The sequence below is a fragment of the Littorina saxatilis genome, linkage group LG12, assembly GCF_037325665.1.
Source record: "Littorina saxatilis isolate snail1 linkage group LG12, US_GU_Lsax_2.0, whole genome shotgun sequence".
In the NCBI taxonomy this organism is placed as follows: Eukaryota; Metazoa; Mollusca; class Gastropoda; order Littorinimorpha; family Littorinidae; genus Littorina; species Littorina saxatilis.
The window spans coordinates 80,687,351-80,706,731 of NC_090256.1; the positions used below are offsets into that span (position 1 = coordinate 80,687,351).

The 19,381-nt window shown below is 39.2% G+C and overlaps 1 protein-coding gene across 1 annotated transcript; it reads right to left on the minus strand.

Moving 5' to 3' along the window:
• Window positions 1-8,031: 8,031 nt before the first annotated feature.
• Window positions 8,032-18,537, minus strand: LOC138982898 (ras-related protein Rab-28-like). The gene is made up of 6 exons (XM_070356295.1): window positions 18,188-18,537; window positions 16,115-16,211; window positions 15,721-15,809; window positions 14,611-14,737; window positions 13,600-13,703; window positions 8,032-12,002 (listed from the first exon to the last, which is right to left on the minus strand). The coding sequence occupies exons 1-6, from the start codon at window positions 18,260-18,262 to the stop codon at window positions 11,826-11,828; spliced, it is 669 nt and encodes a 222-aa protein (XP_070212396.1). The 5' UTR covers window positions 18,263-18,537; the 3' UTR covers window positions 8,032-11,825.
• Between the last annotated feature and the right edge of the window lie 844 nt (window positions 18,538-19,381).

A 19,381-nucleotide genomic window follows, 5' to 3' on the forward strand; every position in this document is an offset into this window, starting at 1 on the left:
CCTCAAGTTTCTCCAGTGCGAACAAAACTGTGACGTACGTCACTAACTGTGCGAATAGGCATTTAATGACGTAATTTTATCTGTAAGCCACGGTCAGGGCATTTTCCCAGAAACGTCATGAGTTTTGTCAAACACGTTATATGAGCAGCCACCGTCTTGTAACGCAATGCTGCATGACTGTGTTATTTCATCGGTACCAATAACGTTTGTTGCGTCAGTCCTGAATAGCACCCAGCTTACGATGATGCCCAATTAGGGAACACTGCTTGTTTGATAATTATGATTATACCCGGAATGATCCTATTTGGGTAGATTGTGCTACAGCACGTTCATGTTGTAGCTCTGAGATTGTGTCATGAGGTTTTTCTTTCTTTCTTTCTATTTTTTTTTTAAATATTTTTTTTCTCTACCTATTTGGTATCACATTCACTGGATTTATGTTACTTTACCAAAACGCGTGTAATGCAACCAAATCAGCTGACATATGGAGGTCTCCCTTTTGCGTACTTCGGAGCGGTGTCACGTGATACGCAGAAATGGGTTGGAGGGCAAGAAGCGGAACGGCTAGTAGCGTCAGTGCGCCGCTCGATGATTCGGGAGTGTTTTAATTGAATAATGTCAAAATCAGGAACAAAAACGGTCGACCAGCCAAAAGAGAAGTACATTACATCATTGAGTGACGTTGCTAAAGTGCGATACTTGGAGAAATTGACCGAAGCTCTTTAGTTTCAGACTACATATAATTTCTGCTTCAGTGTGTGTGCATGAGTTTTCATTTTGTTATTATTCAAGAACTTGTAGTTCTATTTCTAACTTTGTATGTTTATGTGTGAAGCTCTTTAGTTTTAGATTACCTATTATTTCTGCTTCAGTGTGTGTGAGTTTTCATTTCATTGTTATTCGAGAAATGGTATTTCTAACTTTGTATGTTTATATTTGGAGAAGCGATTCTTTTTTCCTTTTTGGGATCAAGTCTGGTGTCTGCTTTAGTGCTTACTTTGATATTACCTTAGAACATTTATTGTGAACCTGTAAATGTGTAATGTGTGTGTGTGTTTTTTGTTCTTCTTTTTTATTTTTTCTATTTCTTTTTACTTTAGTGCTGCTGTAGACAGTAACTAAAAATTTCCCTGAATTCAGTGTTACGTGTTTTTTGTTTTTAATTTTTATATATATGTTGACAATGACAGTTCAGTTAAATAAAGCATTGAACACATTATATGTATTTTAATTTTTACCAATCTGTCACTCTGTGAATGTGAAGCTGGTGTGAGTGTGATATTTAACACATTACTTTTGATTTGTACCTAATCTCTGCCTTTGTTAGCTCCAGTAGGTGTGTTTTCAACAGTTTTGTTCAATTTTGTGAAACGTTACTGTTTTGAGACAAACCAGACACATATTTTTCCGTTTAGAACAGCTGGGCTCAACATATTAACTTTGTTGACAAAACAAAGGAGCCATTACACAGATACACACTCATTCTGACAATCACTCACCAGATTCTTCACAATTAAGAAATGTCTCAGATAAGACACACGCAAGCTTAAAAAAAAAAGTCTTAAGAACAAAAACGTTACTGCAACAACAATGTATTTATTAGTTCTTACTAAAATCAAATGCTTCAATAAAAAAAAAAGCATAAACTGTACAGACATGCTAACCAGCACTGATTAAGGCACACACTTGGAGTCAAAAAGCTATGGCATCAACATAAGCAGTGTTGAATCTGTTTCAAATTGCACACTTCAGTCAAAAAGCTATGGCATCAACATATATGCAGTGTTGAATCTGTTTCAAATTGCACACTTCAGTCAAAAATCACATGTCTGACAATGAGTGAATTAGTGTTTCCAATCAATGAACGGTAACTGTTTACATATAAAAACTGACAAAAAAGTGAGAAAAAAAGAAAAGAACTGTACACACACACACTTCGCATCAGATCTCAAAATCAAATAAGGAATAGTGTTGAGTCTTGAAAATGCTTTGAATTATAGACACTTGAGCCAGGAAGCAAAAAAAGGAACTACACTCATGCCAGCCAGCACAAGTCATACAGATACTGTACACAAGTCAAATCAATACTGTGTTTCAGGTTTGGCATCCACATAAACAGTTTTGTTTCTGTTTTAAATCACACACTTGTCAATAAACTATACAGACATGCTAACCAGCATTGATTAAGGCACACACTTGAGTCAAAAAGCTATGGCATTAACATAAGCAGTGTTGAATCTTGTTTCAAACTGCACATTTCAGTCAAAAAGCGAGTGAATCGGTGTTTCAATCATTAGCAAAATTAATACTGCTGTTGAGTAAATCTCGGTGTCTTCCTCCAGCGTCGACTTTCGGAATTCTGAAAAATGCAAGAGCATTTTCCTTGTTGCTTCGGCTTGTGCAACCGATTATGCAACAAGTATTCACCATCTTGAATGAAATTTAACCAAATCGTCGACGCAAATACGGAATCGCCGCAGCGAAACTTCGCGATCGGCACCACGCTTCCATGTTTTCGCCAAGCGGCGCGGTGGCTTCTTGCCCTCCAAGCCCCGGTGCGCACGAAGTGATGACGTCAATAGGGAGACCTCCATATGCATCTTGGGTGCATGTCTGTGAGACGTGTGTTCATCATTTACTTTCATTGATTATTTTTATTGCAACTTATTCCGCAGATCTCATCTGCCTATAAAATTATTTGTGTGCGAGTGTGTGTGTGTCTTTCGGGCATATATATACGTACTCGTAACACACACACACACATAGTGGCACACCCACACACACACACACACACACACACACACACACACACACACAGAAAAGTATGTCACACACCCTCTCTCTCCCTCTCTTTATCATTTTCTCAGTCTCTTTGTCTTATATGGCATCAGATTATTACTTTGTCATTCTAACTTTAGCGTGTGGCTGTTCAGTCTTGAATATCACAACTGTTGTAAAATGTTACACTCTTCGATCTCTGTTGAAACCTTTTTGTTAACTGCATTGTTGACGTTTTCACCAAGCAACAAAAAACCAGTATTGTTCGTGGCCATATGAAAGAGAAAGCAACTGTGATATTTAGATGCATTTTTTTCAATTCGAGTGTGTGTGTGTGTGCCTGCGTACATGCAGGGACCTATATTTAGATCTGCGTGTGAGTGTGTGTGTAAGTGTGTGTGTCTGTGGGCACTTGCAATGCCGGGATACTGAAGGTATGTGATGTGAATTAATTTCTCGGTTTGGTTGAGTTTTATACTTCTTAAATTTGATGTAATTGAATCATCACATTTAAAATCAAAATGAGTTATTTTGCTTTTATTCCATAAATTAGTAAGTACTTCAATGATCGTGCAACGCCAAACAACGATATGTGACACAACAAGAAATTCAGCTATCATATGGTCCCACTATTAAAAAAACTGAAGAGGCAAGGCAACAGCTGGGCAGATGCGGAAAGAACAGCCAAGAACAGGGTGCGATGGAGAAATGTCGTCAATGGCCTATGCTCCATGGGGGCAAAGGGCCTAAGTAAGTAAGTACTAAGATCAACATCCTCAAGTAAGCAGAGTGCCCCAACCTCCCCTCATCCCACCTCCCTTTCTGCACACTAAACTCTCAGCTTGCACACATAATGCACTTTTCTATCTCAGATTTTCCCCGAGTACGCTAGTACAAGGGTCCAGCAGACTCTGTGTGTGTGTCTCGACTTAAAGCTTATTGCTGGGAAACTACTGGGCGCAGTTCGTTCAAAAGTTGATACACTAACTTGATAATAGGTCCGATTGATCGTATTAAAACTTCATAATGTTACCTGGGACCTAAATGCGAAATAAACCACAAAAAAACGACTTGGCGGTGGGAGGAATTCGCGGTGCAACAGCCAGCCAGGCAGTCTGATAGAACGGTGCAAGGTCTCGGCAAACCAAGACTATGCCATACTCGTAGCAAAGCCGCCGAATGGTACCGTAAACCAAGAATAGTGACGTAAGAAAATAGAATGTCGTCTTTTGATTTGGAACGTGACGTGTTTTAGAATGGAGATGTGGTAGTGTGTGTGTGTGTGTGTGTGTGTGTGAGAGAGAGAGAGAGAGAGAGAGGGAGAGAGAGAAGGAGTGAGGGAGAGAGAGTGTGTGTGTGTGTGTGTGAATGTCTGAAGAGTACTCGGGTCCAGCGCGAGCGTTTTTTATTATCAACAAAACGTGTGTGCTTTTATAGCTCTACACAAAATAAAGATAAAACCTAACATAACACGTCGCCTTCAATATTCAGTATGTACTGTGGGACACTTTGTGGTACTGTAACTGATCTTGAAGTTTCTATAAATAATTACAACAAACATTTGTGTGCTCTTTCTATATCTTTTACACAAAATAAACACAGAAAACAGAAATGTTGAGCAATACAATAACATTATTTTTGTAAGATTTAAATATGCAAACAACAGTGGCATGATTATAGAGAAAAATCAAACTACACAGAAGATCGAGAAACAACGCAACTCTTAGCACAGGACTACAATAATAAATGCAGAACATTTTTTAAATAAAACTGGCTACTTGGAATTTCTTTATTTTCTTTATTTGGTGTTTAACGTCGTTTTCAACCGTTCAAGGTTATATCGCGACGGAGGGAAGGGGGGTGATGACACATGTCAATTTTTTCTTGTTAACAAAAGCACTAATCAAAAATTTGCTCCAGGGGCTTGCAACGCAGTACAATATATTACCTTACTGGGAGAATGCAAGTTTCCAGTACAAAGGACTTAACAGCTAATTGGAATAAATGCAGAAAAAAAGACATACTTTTCAATTCAACCAACAAACAATTCCCGCATATATTTTCACAATCTGATAGCATTGAAATTCTTGCATTGTTTGTCAGACTGGCTTGAGCACAATACACAAAGTTCAAACCTCTTTACCAAAAATAGATGTAGTACACTATAATTATTTTGCTGATAGAATAAACCCTAAAATAACAATGTGTCAATAATGTGTACAAATGGACAGATGTCACTTCCTGCGCAACCATGTGCTTGTTTCATCATGTTCTGATTTTGTCATTTTCATAGTTTCCCTGAAGAAGGTTTCATTTACTGGTGTGTGTGTGTGTGTGTTTATTTTCGGGGGGGGGGGGGGGGGGGGGGGGGACTTGTTTTGCTTTTTAAAATTGGTATTTACTATTTTGTTTAGAGAAACCATTTTTTAATATTTGGTTTTTGTTTGTTTGTTTGTGTCTTAGTTTTTGTTTTGTTTATTTTTAGCTGAAGGAAAAACCACTGACTATACATTCGTTTACCATGATATATAACCTTATGAAGAAGACTACCTTAACAAAGGCCTCCACCCCTGCAATTAATGTTGGTGACTTATGCTCCTTTTCCAAGCATTCCTTTTTCATTTGTGTGTTCGTTTGTTTGTTCGTTTCTATCCTTGGGTTTACTTCTTGTGTGCATGTCTGTCTTTGAGTGCACTAGCTGTTGTAGAAGTCTTAAAAACGTGAGGTGCCTTAGTACGAGGAAAGAAAAGAGATGTTCAAAACATAGAGCACAATTGTACTCCGTGTTGCAGGAACACAGACATTTCACTTCCAAATATAGACATAAATGTACAAATCTGTGAGCAATCAGCTTTGAAGAAGTAAAGACAATAATGTACAAGGGTCCATCAAGATAAACACACACACTTGAGAAATGACACACAAAATCAAAACACTCAACAACCATATATGTCTCTGCGCAATATCTATGCGAGTTGAGTAAGACAACAGATCTTAATTGTACAACACCTTATGTCAGTTACTGTCCACTGAATAAAATCTGATGTTTCGCTCACTTCATTTCAACGGGGCTTAGGCAAATGTTAACAAAAATTAACTCTCTCTTTTCCTTTATTACTCCATTAAAAAAACAAAAAAACCCACAGCTACAATTATTATAATGTTCACAAATCATGTGTGGTAGCAAAAGTTGTTGATCAGTAATACCCTGTGCGTAACACAGGAGGTAACTATATATAATTCTAAAAAGAATGAAAACTTGGGTGCAATATTCATGTCTGCAATTGCAAATCCTTTTTCCTATCAGTATTGATGGGTGCGATAGCCTATTAAAGGCACAGTAAGCCTCCCGTAAACCATCACAGATACGGTCAGGCTTTTACACACAGTACAAACACCCTTTCATTTAAACACTCACCGATTGAGAACATCCTAGGTGCCCTCCGTAAAGAGCGAACAATTTTCAAAGAATTTATTTTTGCGTGGTTTATCTTACCCCTGAGCCATCGTGAACCCGTGTGATCCAGTTTCCCTTTTTCACAATGTAGTCGTCAGTTAGTTATTTGAATGCGACTCGATGTGAGCTTATTTACTATAGCACGTTTTTATGCACGAAACAAACGGCTGTGGTTCACAAGAACTCTAGCGATGGCTTTTGACTGTTGAGAGGAACGGCGATATGCATGATAAACCGTCGTCTGCTACGACCCTTGTGTGACCCTGCTTCCGGGCTTTTCTTTATTCAAACTTTCACAACTTCGAATTGTACTGATCTTGTCTTGATGAAAAAAGAATTCTTTTATGATTAAAGAATGTTTGTGTAACAAGCTGTCAATTTATTATTTAGATTTTAAAAGTTAGGTCTAGCGCAAAAACGCACCACGGTCCAAAAACATTTTGATAATCATCGATTCACGGCTATCGCCAGTTTACATCGATAGAATGAGACCCGAAGGGAAGTAACTCATGTTTGACCTGAGTTCAGGATGGGTCCAAAAAGTGTTCGAGACAATCTGCAAAATTAATTCTTTAAAAATTGCTCGCTCTTTACGTAGGGCACCTATAGGATGTTCCCGTTTGGTGAGCGTTCAAATGGAAGGGTGTTTGTACTGTGTGTAAAAGCCTGACAGTATCTGTGATGGTTTACGGGAGGCTTACTGTCCGGGCGTGATTTCCGGTATTGAATATTCATAACAGCCGTCCAGCACCAAAACGAGGCGCCATTGTTGTAGAAGACCAAGTCCACGAAAATAAATTCTTTGAAAATTTCTCACGCTCGACAGAAAGCAGCCAGGATGTTCCCGTTCGGTGAGCGTTCACATGGAAGTATGCTTGTACTGTATGTAGACGCTCGGGGAGCTCTGTGATGGTTTACGGGAGGCTTACTGTGCCTTTAAGTGGATAAGAGATCGGCCTCCAATTTGGAAAGTTGAGCATTCAAATACCTACGAAGCCAGGTACGTGGTGGGTTAAGGGTGAAGATTTTACTGATTCCCCCACTTAAGCTTATGTGCAAACCTACCATAGATATGAGTGCCTTATTCCCTCTTTGTGTGTACACGTAAGCACAAGAACAAGTATACGCATGGAAAAGATCCTTAATCCATGTCCGAGTTTGGTGGGTTATAGAAACACACCAAGCATGCATCCCCCGGAAAACGGCTCACCTACAAAGCAGGGGAAAGAACTCATCAGTAAAAATCCTCTTTTGCACTAAATGTGAGAGTATGTGGAAGTTTCAGCTCCTGAACAAAGAATAAGAAGAATCCATCAGTTTCACAGCAAAACTGGCATATCTAGCAAACGAATTGTACATTATGCAAGGGTGAACAAAAATAACAAGAAAAAAAAAAGAGAAAAAAATTTACATCCTTATGTACAATATACAACAACACCTCCGCGCTACACCATTATTTTTAACAACCCATTTGCATTATTGCACAGTAAATAAAACAACCAAACTAAGGCTAGGTACACCCATGATTCAAACCCATTATTAACAATATAAAAAAAATACTTTGCAAAAGCTACAGTACTATCAAGATGGACGGACAAAAAAAACCAGGCACTTTAAGCATCTAATTCTGTACACAGACCTTAAGTTTCCCAAAAAAGTCTATACAGTGTTGTCTGATTCTTGTACTACGGCAGTCCCAGCAATTATGTACGGCCCCCGGCGTGAGCGGAAACCTGACATGTACGGACACATTTGCTCGGCATGGGGTGTTTTCCTTCTATATTTGGCCCCCCCCCCCCCCCCCCCCCCCCCCCCCCCTTAAACGGACACCTGCAAAACGTGGACGCGGACACTCATTTTCGGTCCCAACAGCAGTCATACCTCCAATGTACGGACAGACCATCGTCAAATTTTCACCACAACAAAATCGATAACAGAGCAGTCCGGCTCTTGGTACAAAGATCACAGCCGTTATACGGCACAACACATAAAAATACATAAAACCCAATTAAAGTGAACAAGTTACACCACAAATACAATTACACTTTCTGAAGTGCAGATCAGTGAATTAAATTGTCAGCTTTCCATGTTCAGTATCTGAAGAGGTCAACAAAGAAAGATCATAAGGTGTGGCAAAAAATAAGTATCACACAAACATTGACGTTTAATTCTTGACATTGCAAAACACAAAGCGTTGTAAAAGCAACTAAGTGTGGAATTGTAACAGCCCTGACAGTGTAGACAAAAACAAATTCAAAGTGACACATACATTTTCTCAACTTCACTGATGCATATTCACATACATGTTTATGCAAGATTCAGAAATTATAGTAACAACCTTTGCAAGGAGACATGCTGCATTACCCAGCCTGCACTAACCAAGTCACAACAGTTTAGAATGCAAGCTATTATTAAGAAATGATGTTGGAGGGATAACTGTAACAGTGATATGTCACATTTTGCAGAAATTATCTTAGTCAACAAACAGCAAGTGTTCGTCAAACTTTTTGCAAATATCTGACAGATCCTACTTCACATCGAATGCTGAAAGTGGCGCGACGGCAAGATAACTGTGATGACAACATTGGTATTTACTTCTTTACTCAATCTCTCAAACTTAAGTGCATGAAAGGTAAAAACAAAACAAGTCTGCCACAATATTATATGCATGTCTGACACGTGCAGATATCAATGATCAAATGTACATACTGTTTTCAAAAATGAATTCTTTCAACCGTACATTATATCTTAATGAACTATACCACCAATTACATCAACACATAAAATGCAGCCTCTTGTTTCTGGAGTGTGTTGCTGTGATTTGTATCTGCTCAGATCTAATCAAGAAGATATCAAATTGACACCCCCCAACCAACAAGAAACACACAAAAACACACGTTCTTGATGGTGAAATGAAAATACACATTGACATAGACCAACAACATACCTTGGCCTTTACATACTTAGGCATGCCACCAAGTACGCTCCACACCTGCATGCTTTAATCAATATTTAGAACAGTCACTGATCATGATTCTAGGAAAAACTTTAATGCAGAGATATCCCATGGGCAATATTTTCTCTTTATAATTATCACTACCATCATAGTGTCTTTGAAATATCGTGCATCTTAGTTAATCTTTAATCACTTTTATTGAGCAAGTTTTAGTCTCAATCAGAAGATTGAATATATATGGGAAACTTTACTTCTGAAGAAGATTATTTTAAGTACTGTATCTGTCCTTATGAGCAATTCTTCAGTTTAAATGACAAGGGAAAGATGCAATATTTGAATTAGAGTGAAACTAGCTGAATACGTAGTTTGGAAAAATGCTGAAACAACAAACCCGACTTTTCTTTAAAAAATTAATGATCTAGAAGATTCTGAAATAAAGGGAATAGCCGGTAGAAACAGGGACAGATATATATATGCGTCATAGGTAACGTTGTTTATAGCTTGCCTTTCCCAGTGTTCCGGGATCTGCCTATAAGTTTTTGAGCGGGCAACATTGAGCGCTTTCGGAGGCATTGGGTAAAATGCTTTCTCCATATGAAGACTAGGCCCTATTCATTTAGATCAGAATGCTACTAATGGCACAAAAAATGCTGCAAATTCAGTTTCTTGCTGACTGAGTGTTTATAACCTTGTCAGATCAAACCAGCATAAGGCAAGGAAGACGAAAGACATCTATGACTACCACTACACATCATAAATAATGCTATTATCAGGGGTGGGACTCTCTTGTGATAAAAAAAAAAGAGGAAATCCCTTTTTTCTAGGGGGGTTCGGGGGCATGCTCCCCCGAATTTTATTTAGATGGTACATTAAAATCTGTGCAATCTGGTGCATTCTGAGACTAAAATTCAACTCGTTTGGATCAGTAGTATGATCCAAGTGACCCCCCAATGCATTGAAGCTCAAAATGACTATTAGTTATCAGGAGTTTTCACTGTCAGCACAATTTAACTCTCAAGCCTCCAGTTTTCTGTTCCATCTTCACTTCTCTCCATATCATTCAGTCAACAAGTTAATTATAGATACTGTGATGAAATGGGACGCGGAAAAATAGATTTCTCCAGCGGAATTCGTAAGTTGTGTCCGCGGATATCCGCGGAAAAGTCCCACCCCTGTATTATACTTATAGTAGTCAGTGCTTTAAAAGAGTCCAATGAGTTACTGAATCAGATGCAAAGAACTTGTTGCCAAGGGACTAATTTTTCATAAATGTTGTATCGCGTCTTTGAGCAAAAATGTACACAGCTGGCTTCAGCTACTTGTTAATGCACTATCTTCAGTGATAATGAAACCAGCATTTAAAGGTTTGGTGCACACAGTGTTGTCAAATAATGGACAGAAATCAACACAAAGTAAGTGCATTTTGCAGAACAGTTCATTCTTTGATTTCCTAATCACAATCAAATGCCATTATTATTGAGGAAACTGAATGTACAAAGAAAAACAACCCACAGCTCAAGTGAGAGTGACTCGCAATATCGGACACCAATTGATAGTCAATGCATGCATACGAGCAGTGGTTACAATTGCTATAAATACCTAACAACACAGCAATTCTGCAGTTTCTCCAAATCGACACAGACAAAAACACTACACCGTACCACACCATTAACTTAAAAGCGTACAGTGCAGGATTGGAACGTTCTGAACTTGTGCATGTGTATATACTCACTGGCTTGTCTCCCTTATACTTGTATGAGCATTATTGGTCCTCTCACAGGCATGATTCACAAAATTTGATGACATCAGATCTCTTCAACCAAAATTCTTCTGACACATTAAACAGCAACCTTTTATCAAAGTTAAGAAGCTGGAATGCGCCTGTCGTCCAATGTTTCTTTGTAAACAGAAAGACAAACCGAACTTCTATGTGAATCGATCACTCAAAAGAAAGGAAAAGATCCAACAAACAGGAGAAAATCAAAAAGCAAAGAACGTCAATAACATACATTCTCTTTCTAAGTCCTATTTATACATGCCAAATGCCAACACCATAAATCAGATCAACAAATAATTAATTCATGTGTCCAAGCCGTCCATTCGTTAAAAATACAAATATCAGAGAGATCCTTTCTCACAATCACGTAGTACATCTCCTCTGCTCGGATTGTGCACATTACACCGTTTCCCAGTCTTTGAAATGTGAACGGCAAAGCCAGCTGACAGTGATTACCGCTACCATTCCTGCCGTTTCCATACTACACAAAGCAGACCATATCGCTCCAGGCTGGTGCACTTGAAGAGTCATGAGGGTGAACTTATTACGTCAATGTGAGCTAGTTAAATAGGACGAATGTAGACATAAACCTCCAAAGTCTTTCTCTCTTCATGAAAAAAACACTGAAGGAAATAGTTTTTTGAAGAGAGTGATTATGATGAACAGAATAATATGAGCAAGGTGAATGATAAGTTATGACAAGTAAACACACATACTCCAAAGTCTGTCTTTCTTCCTGCAGGCAATAATTCCTTGTAAAGTGTACTTGACTTTTAACCTGCAAAAGTCACACTCCCTGCTTGCGATAAGAAAACTCCACTACCTCCTAAAACCCCAAATCCTACTCAGATCAGCTCTCATTGGACAGAACAGAAGGAGCTCTTGGTCTCGGTGTGAACAGGTTTGGCGGCAGCGAGATCGTTCTTGTAGTGGATGACCTCCGCCTTGACGACCCTCTGTTGCTGCTCTACTTCTGGCTTGGTCAGCTTGATGTTGAGAATGTCAGCCGCAACACGTTGAAAACATAGACTTACCTGAAAAAATGACCAAGCATTAGAAAAAAACCTTGAAGAAATCAAATTATAACAAAGGGAAGAAACACTCAAAATGAGCTATTTAAGTGAGTTACTTGTTTACAGTCTGTTTGCTAGCATCAGAAAGAAGTAACAAATCTCAAACTGAAAAAAACAGCACCTTTCATCAACATTAACAACAAACAATCTGTGTGTGTCTGTGTGTGTGTGTGTGTGTGTGTGTGTGTGTGTGTGTGTGTGTGGATGTGTGTGTGTGTGTGTGTGTGTGTGTGTGTGTGTGTGTGTGTGTGTGTGTGTGTGTGTGTGTGTGTGTGTGTGTTTGTGGATGTGTGTGTGTGTGTGTGTGTGTGTTTGTAGATGTGTGTGTGTGTTTGTAGATGTGTGTGCATGTGTGTGTGTGTGTGTTTGTAGATGTGTGTGTGTGTGTGTGTTTGTAGATGTGTGTGTGTGTGTGTGTGTGTGTGTGTGGATGTGTGTGTGTGTGTGTTTGTAGATGTGTGTGTGTGTGTGTTTGTAGATGTGTGTGTGTGTGTGTGTGTGTTTGTAGATGTGTGTGTGTGTGTGTGTGTGTTTGTGGATGTGTGTGTGTGTGTTTGTAGGTGTGTGTTTGTGTGCATGTGTGTGTGTGTGTGTGTGTGTTTATGTGTGAATATTCATTGCAAGAGGCGCTACATTTGCAGAAGAGGAAAGCACAGGAGAAAGGATGCACTGACAGCCCAGGGAGAGAAGGACCAGCATAGGCCAAAATAAAAATAAAAATAAAAATAAAAATCATTCTTTCTGATTCCCTGATCGACACATTTTTTTTCCTCCTCGATCCTGACCCTACAACTTTTGTTGACCCTCCAAAAAAAGGATTTATTAAGGAATGAAAAAAAGAGATTTTCTCCTACATCCAGGAGACCCAGCCCGCACGATTTCCGGCCAACAACAACAACATATGCGACTGATTTCATAAAATTGAATACATGTACTCAGCAATCAAAAACATACACGCCCACACACACACACACACACAAAAAGGCCAACTACCGATCCTAATTATTTTGGCAGTGTCATCTACAAAACTAAGCTTCTTTTTTGTGTGTGCCTTATTTCCCTCATACCCGCCCTACCTGTGAAGGCAGCTCCCTGTGCGGATCAAACTTCAGACACAAAGATCATCATGTGTGCATTTGAGAACCTACAGTATATCTACAAATGTACATACATGAACATTTTCATTTCATTTTCATAACATTATTTTCCCATCCCTAGGTAATTCGGGTTGCTTCCTCCCAGTGGAAAGCTAGCAGCAACAGAGTCGCACTACCCAGGTGTGCGCGTGTTTAGGTGTAATCAGCCACCTGCACTTATGGCAGAATGACTAAGGTTTTTTCATGCCACAGTGGTGACACGGGTGTGGAACATGGATACCGTCTCTGAGTCTGCACATAAAGTTGACCCGTGTCCATCCCGGGCTGGATTTGAACCCGTGACCATAGGATCACAAGTCCAGTGCTCTACCAACTGAGCTACCGGGCTGATTATACAAACACACTAACGACCAAGACTGAAGCTATTAGTGGAAGACAGGACACATAATAATGCTACTCACTGAGTCACCAGTCTTGGCCGACACAAAGTAGCTGGTCATGCCATGTTCCTGAGCAAACTTCTGATGCTTGTCCTGTTTGACCGTCCTCATGTGTTCCAAGTCAGCTGGCAACACAAGTTCATGTGTTAGTGTCATACATCAGACCCTTCCCTCCACAGTAACACTCAAAGCCTTTCAGGACTCAAAGTATCACTTTGTATATATTTCTTTGACAAACTGACATATATACTACACAACTTCTTGCCATTACCCTAATCTTTGACACACAGAAGTATGTGCATTCACACCTACGCACACACACCGTTAGTGCTTTTGTGAACAAGAAACAATTAACAAGTGGCTCTATCCCATCTCCCCCCGGCCCCCTTTCCCCGTCGCGATATCAATCAATCAATGATGCTTATATCGCGCATATTCCGTGGGTACAGTTCTAGGCGCTCTGCAGTGATGCCGTGTGAGATGAAATTTTATACGGCCAGTAATTGCAGCCATTTCGGCGCATATTTACCTTTCACGGCCTATTATTCCAAGTCACACGGGTATAGGTAGACAATTATTAACTGTGCCTAAGCAATTTTGCCAGGAAAGACCCTTTTGTCAATCGTGGGATCTTTAACGTGCACACCCAACCTTGAACGGTTGAAAACGACGTTAAACACCAAATAAAGAAAGAAAGAAAAAGCACACTCACACACTCATCCACATACAAACAAACAGAAACACAGACATACAGAAATACCTGTACAAGTACCCCCTCTCCAATACCCCCACCCATCACACAGACACCCCACCCCGCACAAAATAAAAATAATCACACTGTCGGTGCGACTGGGACAATTTTCCAAGACAAAATGACAAAAATTATTCCAGATTTTTTTTTTACAGATGTATCCTTTATCTCTATTTGAGCTCATGTACATGCCACAGGTAACGAGCATGCATTTTCTTTGGTAAAGCCAGCCCAAAAACCAATATCTCACAAAAGATGTTCATGCAGTACAGTGTACTCACTCTTATTGCCAAGCAGTGCTATATGAGGCACTCGACCTCCGGCGCACACCTTCTTCACTGAGTTGTACCAGTCTTCCAAGTTCTCAAAACTGGAGTAGTTTGTGATGTCGTACACCAATACCACGCCCTGAAACAAAACAGTAATCCCCCTCAATGTCTGAACAAAGATGCTTTAATCATGTACATTGCACACCATGAAACATCAACAGTAATTTCTTTCATCTGCTCAGGCCAAAAAAAAAATAGGTGTGGTTACGGTAACATAGCCCCCAAAAATAGGGTAGGAAGGTAGGCAATCGCTTTTTTTTAAAACTTTTTTTTCTAATGTGTACAAATTAAACCTACTTGACAGGGAAATAAGTGTGTGACTCGAGCGCTTTCACTTTCATTGCTTTTCTGCACTGTTTTTGTTTTTGTTTTTTTGTTTTGACAAATGTAATAAAAAGTTATAGGGTCGGCCCCTAAAAATAGGGTAGGTCGGGTTACCGTAACCACACCTATTTTTTGTTTATGCCTTAAGTTTAATTAATTTGTACTCTTTATCATATCCCTCCCTGCACAACACAACAAGAAATGATTACCTTCCTGTAAGACCTATTGACTGTAAAAGCATAAATTCAGATTGATGGAAAAAACAATGACATAAACTGTTATTATACGTATGAATTTAATGAATTGACAATGCACATTGATAAACAAATATTACTATCTGTCAACTCATGAATCAGGAACAGTCATTTCCAATTTTCAATCTAATCTTGTGACCTGTAAACATTGATGATAAAAATGAATACATTGTATCTTCAGATGAACATTAAAAATTTGAAACCACAACTGATGAAGACAATGGGCGGTTCTGGTGAGGTTATGCCCCTTCTTTCTTTCGGTTGGTAACAGGCGGAACCTCACGGCAAGATCACACGAGAAAGGAAAAAAACAAACGTGCATTGGTCCCAAATAGCATGTCGCTTTGGTAACAGTTCGTGTGTAAGTCGTGCATTTTATACGATAAAAAGACAATGGTAACAGGCGGAACCTTGCGGCAAGATCAGAGGAGTTGTCTCGCGTTATCACACCAGAAGCGCTCATTGATGGCTGCCCCACACTTACATGTGCACCGAAGATGTAATTGGAGAGCATGGCACTTCCAATTGTCTGGCCGCCAATGTCCCAGAGTTCTAACGCCACATGTGTAGAGCCTGTATATCAATATCAAAACCAATCAGTTACTTTTGTTGAACACAATGAAATATTCCAATCTGTCAGGTATCAGTTGTGCAAAATTGATTATGACTCCAACTTTCAACAGTCTGTAAGTTTTACAAACAAGAACAAAATCAAAAATTCATCTCTCTTTTAACCAGACATGGGAACCCCTGTTTTGTACTTGGAGTATTCTCCAATAAAATTTTAAAAAAGAAAGAAAAAAAAGAACATATAATATATATGTATACATACACATGTATACATACATTACAGAATCAAGTTTTTGTCAAGTTCTCACCTGGTAAGACAATTCTCTTCAAGTAGAAATCCAGGCCAACTGTTTGTCCATATTGTTTATTGAAGTGTTCTTGTGCATATCTCATACACAGAGATGTCTGCACACATGTGAAATGGGGGAGATTCATAAATGTCACAGGCAATCATTGATGGAAAGTAAACCAGTAATAGTAATACATATTATAAGGGATGGCAAAATCACTCGCCTGGTCACCAGAGGCAAAAAAAAATCTGCTAGCTAGTGGAAAACATCTGACAGCTAATTGCCCTGCTCGTCTGCAAACATTCTGGTCGGATGCAACACAACTTTTGGTTGCACTATTGAGTTTCAAAGCCGTATAAACATTTCACATGCACAAACTTCCTCTACATAGACGCTGCCATATATGTTCTTGTGACATGAGAACGAGGCTCCCATCTTGGATGTAACATTCAAGCTGCGGCCAGGCTGTTTCTACTTTCACTTCTGATCCAAACTGATACAATACAATACAATACAATACAATAACTTTATTAATCTCTAAAAGAGAAATTGCATTGCTGAGCTTTTGTGTCCGTAATAAAACCAGAGACATAGATACAGATAAACATTCAAAAATAAGCATTTGTTCTTTTAAAGATAACATCATGAAAAACTGCATGATGCCAAAAAGAAGAAGAAAAACATGCAATATGAAAGAAAAAGAAATTGAACATAAAAAAACCTGGCAAATGATTTCAAAAGCCTGGAGTTAAAGAAATTGGTGTTGAAATTCAATAGATTTCAACCAAAAAGTTGATTCGTTAGTAGACATGCACCAATAGGTTCATAGAGCAGGTCTGCTAACCTTTGTAAAGCCAAAAGAGTAGTATTTGGGAATTTTCAGAGGAGCAAATGGGCTTTAAGAATAAGAGTAGCATTGTCTTAAATTTGAATCGCACACCCACATTTACGCCAGCTGAAACTTTGATAAGAATATAGTCCACCATGCATGTGCTACTGAAAAATCCAAAGCGCATATTGTGCATCTAGCGTGCTTGACACTTACGGCTGACCGTTTGATACATGGGTATTTTTCCCTGTAATCTGCCCGGTAATGTTGGTTTGCTATGCGGGGTTTGCCTTTGACTTTCTTTTTTCCCTCTCGTTGTCCGTGTCACAATCAGACATCGCGACATGTCGACGTTTCGGCATGGCGGCAAGTGGGAAACAGTATCTCAGTAACCCACACCTCCAAGAACAGCATGTGTTCCAAGTAAACTTATCAAAGAGAATATGCTAACCAAGACTACAACGTGAAAAAGAGAAACGACGTTCTCGACTGGATTCGCGACAAAACCGTCCCCTGATTGGATCAGACCTAAAATTCCATCACAAGCCCAGTTTTACCAGAGACCGTACAGTCTCTGTTTTTACTGACTGCTGCGGTTTCTCGCGGCGAATATTGCCCAAGAATAGCTACTTTAATTCCTCGCCCCACTCGAAAAATCTCACATCAAAAAAACGGGGGACTGGTCTCAGGCAATAACAAATCTCATTGCACAAGGCTTGTGAAATTATGAAGTTTAATTTTGAAACTAGGTCTGGGAGTTTCTCGCCTGGTTGAGTAGTCAAATATTTGAGATTTGGCCATCCCTGATATTATAAATATATTCAAGTTTGGGCACTCACACTCACACAAGTCACAGCTTTGTTGATCACAAATACGTGATAACATACAAAAACAAACAACAATCAAAACACTTCATTAATATCATTATTTGACAGCAAATACAGAAAAAAATGTATCTAAGCCATTATAGATATATATATATATGTCTGTATATAAATGTTATGATGGTCAAGGAACTGACCTATTTAATTCATTCCTTCTTACTATAACTTTATTAGTGTCAGCTGCAGTGGATAACTGTAATAATTCACCTTTTTGTCTTCTGTATCAGTCATGTATGTCTCTGTTAGAACTCAGATTTGATATCAACGAAGAACAGATTAATAAGACAACGGCAAATATGCACGGTTACATCTGTCTTGTTTTCAAAGACTAGAACGAGAGAGAGAGTGTGTGTGTTGCAATGTTGTCAAAACAAGCACCTTGCCCGAGGCTCCGTCACCCATTATGACCAGCTTCAACTGCCGATCAGGGCTTTCATCCTCGGAGTCAGACATGTTCGTAGACTTGCGTAAGAGCAAGACTATCCTCCGTGAACCACACTCCGGTCAAAGGCTAGTCTTCACGTCATTGCATTGGTGGTACCACTTTCACTGCCAGTAAATCACGACAAAAATAATTCTCTCTGACCACAAGGTTACCTCGCGACAGCGATAGATTTAGTCACAAAATTAAACAAATTCCAATGTATAAAGGCTTTGAAGATGCTTCAGTATTACAAAGAAAATATCATATGTTGACAAGCCTTTCCTATTTCCATGAAAACAGGAAACAGCAGTTTCTCGTGGCAACGAGAAAAAATCTCGAGCAGGGGAAGTCACTGTGATAGCATCAAAATCGAAAGTGATTTCACTCCCCTGCTGTACTTCTCGACTCAGTTGTCGACTACTTGTTTTTGTTTGAAACAACACGAACTGCAGGAATTTAAAGGTATGAGTCGTTTCCTTCTTCGCTTTCTTAGATATTTTTGGACAGATTCTGCTTCACCCATAAAGAATGACAAAACTTCTGGATACTCTGTTTAAGCTAGCTTTGTAGTATTTTCGTTCGACACTGAACAGCAGTAGAAGAAGTCGTTGAAGATGTCTTAGATTGAGTAGTGTTTTGTTTAATCCTTTTTTATTTTCATAAACTTTGTTCTTTCTGCAGAAGGAGAATCTATGTACAGTTTTCATATTAGCTTCTTTCAATGACAGTGCATGGGGCGGGTGGCGAACGGCGTGCTTCCAATAAGTTCAGCGTGTATGCATGACTCTGTGTTTGGGTGTGTGTGTGTGTGTGTGTGTGTGTGTGTGTGTGTGTGTGTGTGTGTGTATGTGTGTTTGCACACCTGCTTGCATGTGATTTTCATTCTCACCTACATGACAAGTTGAACAGTATGACTTTGAGTAAAGTGACTCTCAGTGTCAATGGTGCTTAGAATCCCAGTACAGTAATAGAATGTTAGGCACCGGAAACTTTACTCTGAGAGAGAGAGAGAGACAGAGAGAGACAGAGAGAGAGAGAGAGACAGAGACAGAGAGAGAGAGAGACAGAGACAGAGAGAGACAGAGAGAGATCATTGAATGTTTGAGAAAGTTTAATGCATTGGTTCATGTTTATGATCATTCTCTTGT

Coding starts and splice junctions, on each gene's coding strand:
- LOC138982898 (XM_070356295.1), bottom strand. CDS start 18,262: ATGTCTGACTCCGAGGATGAAAGCCCTGATCGGCAGTTGAAGCTGGTC. Junction 16,212..18,187: donor GTGACGGAGCCTCGGGCAAG/GTGCTTGTTTTG, acceptor ACATGTGTGCAG/ACATCTCTGTGTATGAGATA. Junction 12,003..13,599: donor CGGCCAAGACTGGTGACTCA/GTGAGTAGCATT, acceptor TCATTTTTTCAG/GTAAGTCTATGTTTTCAACG.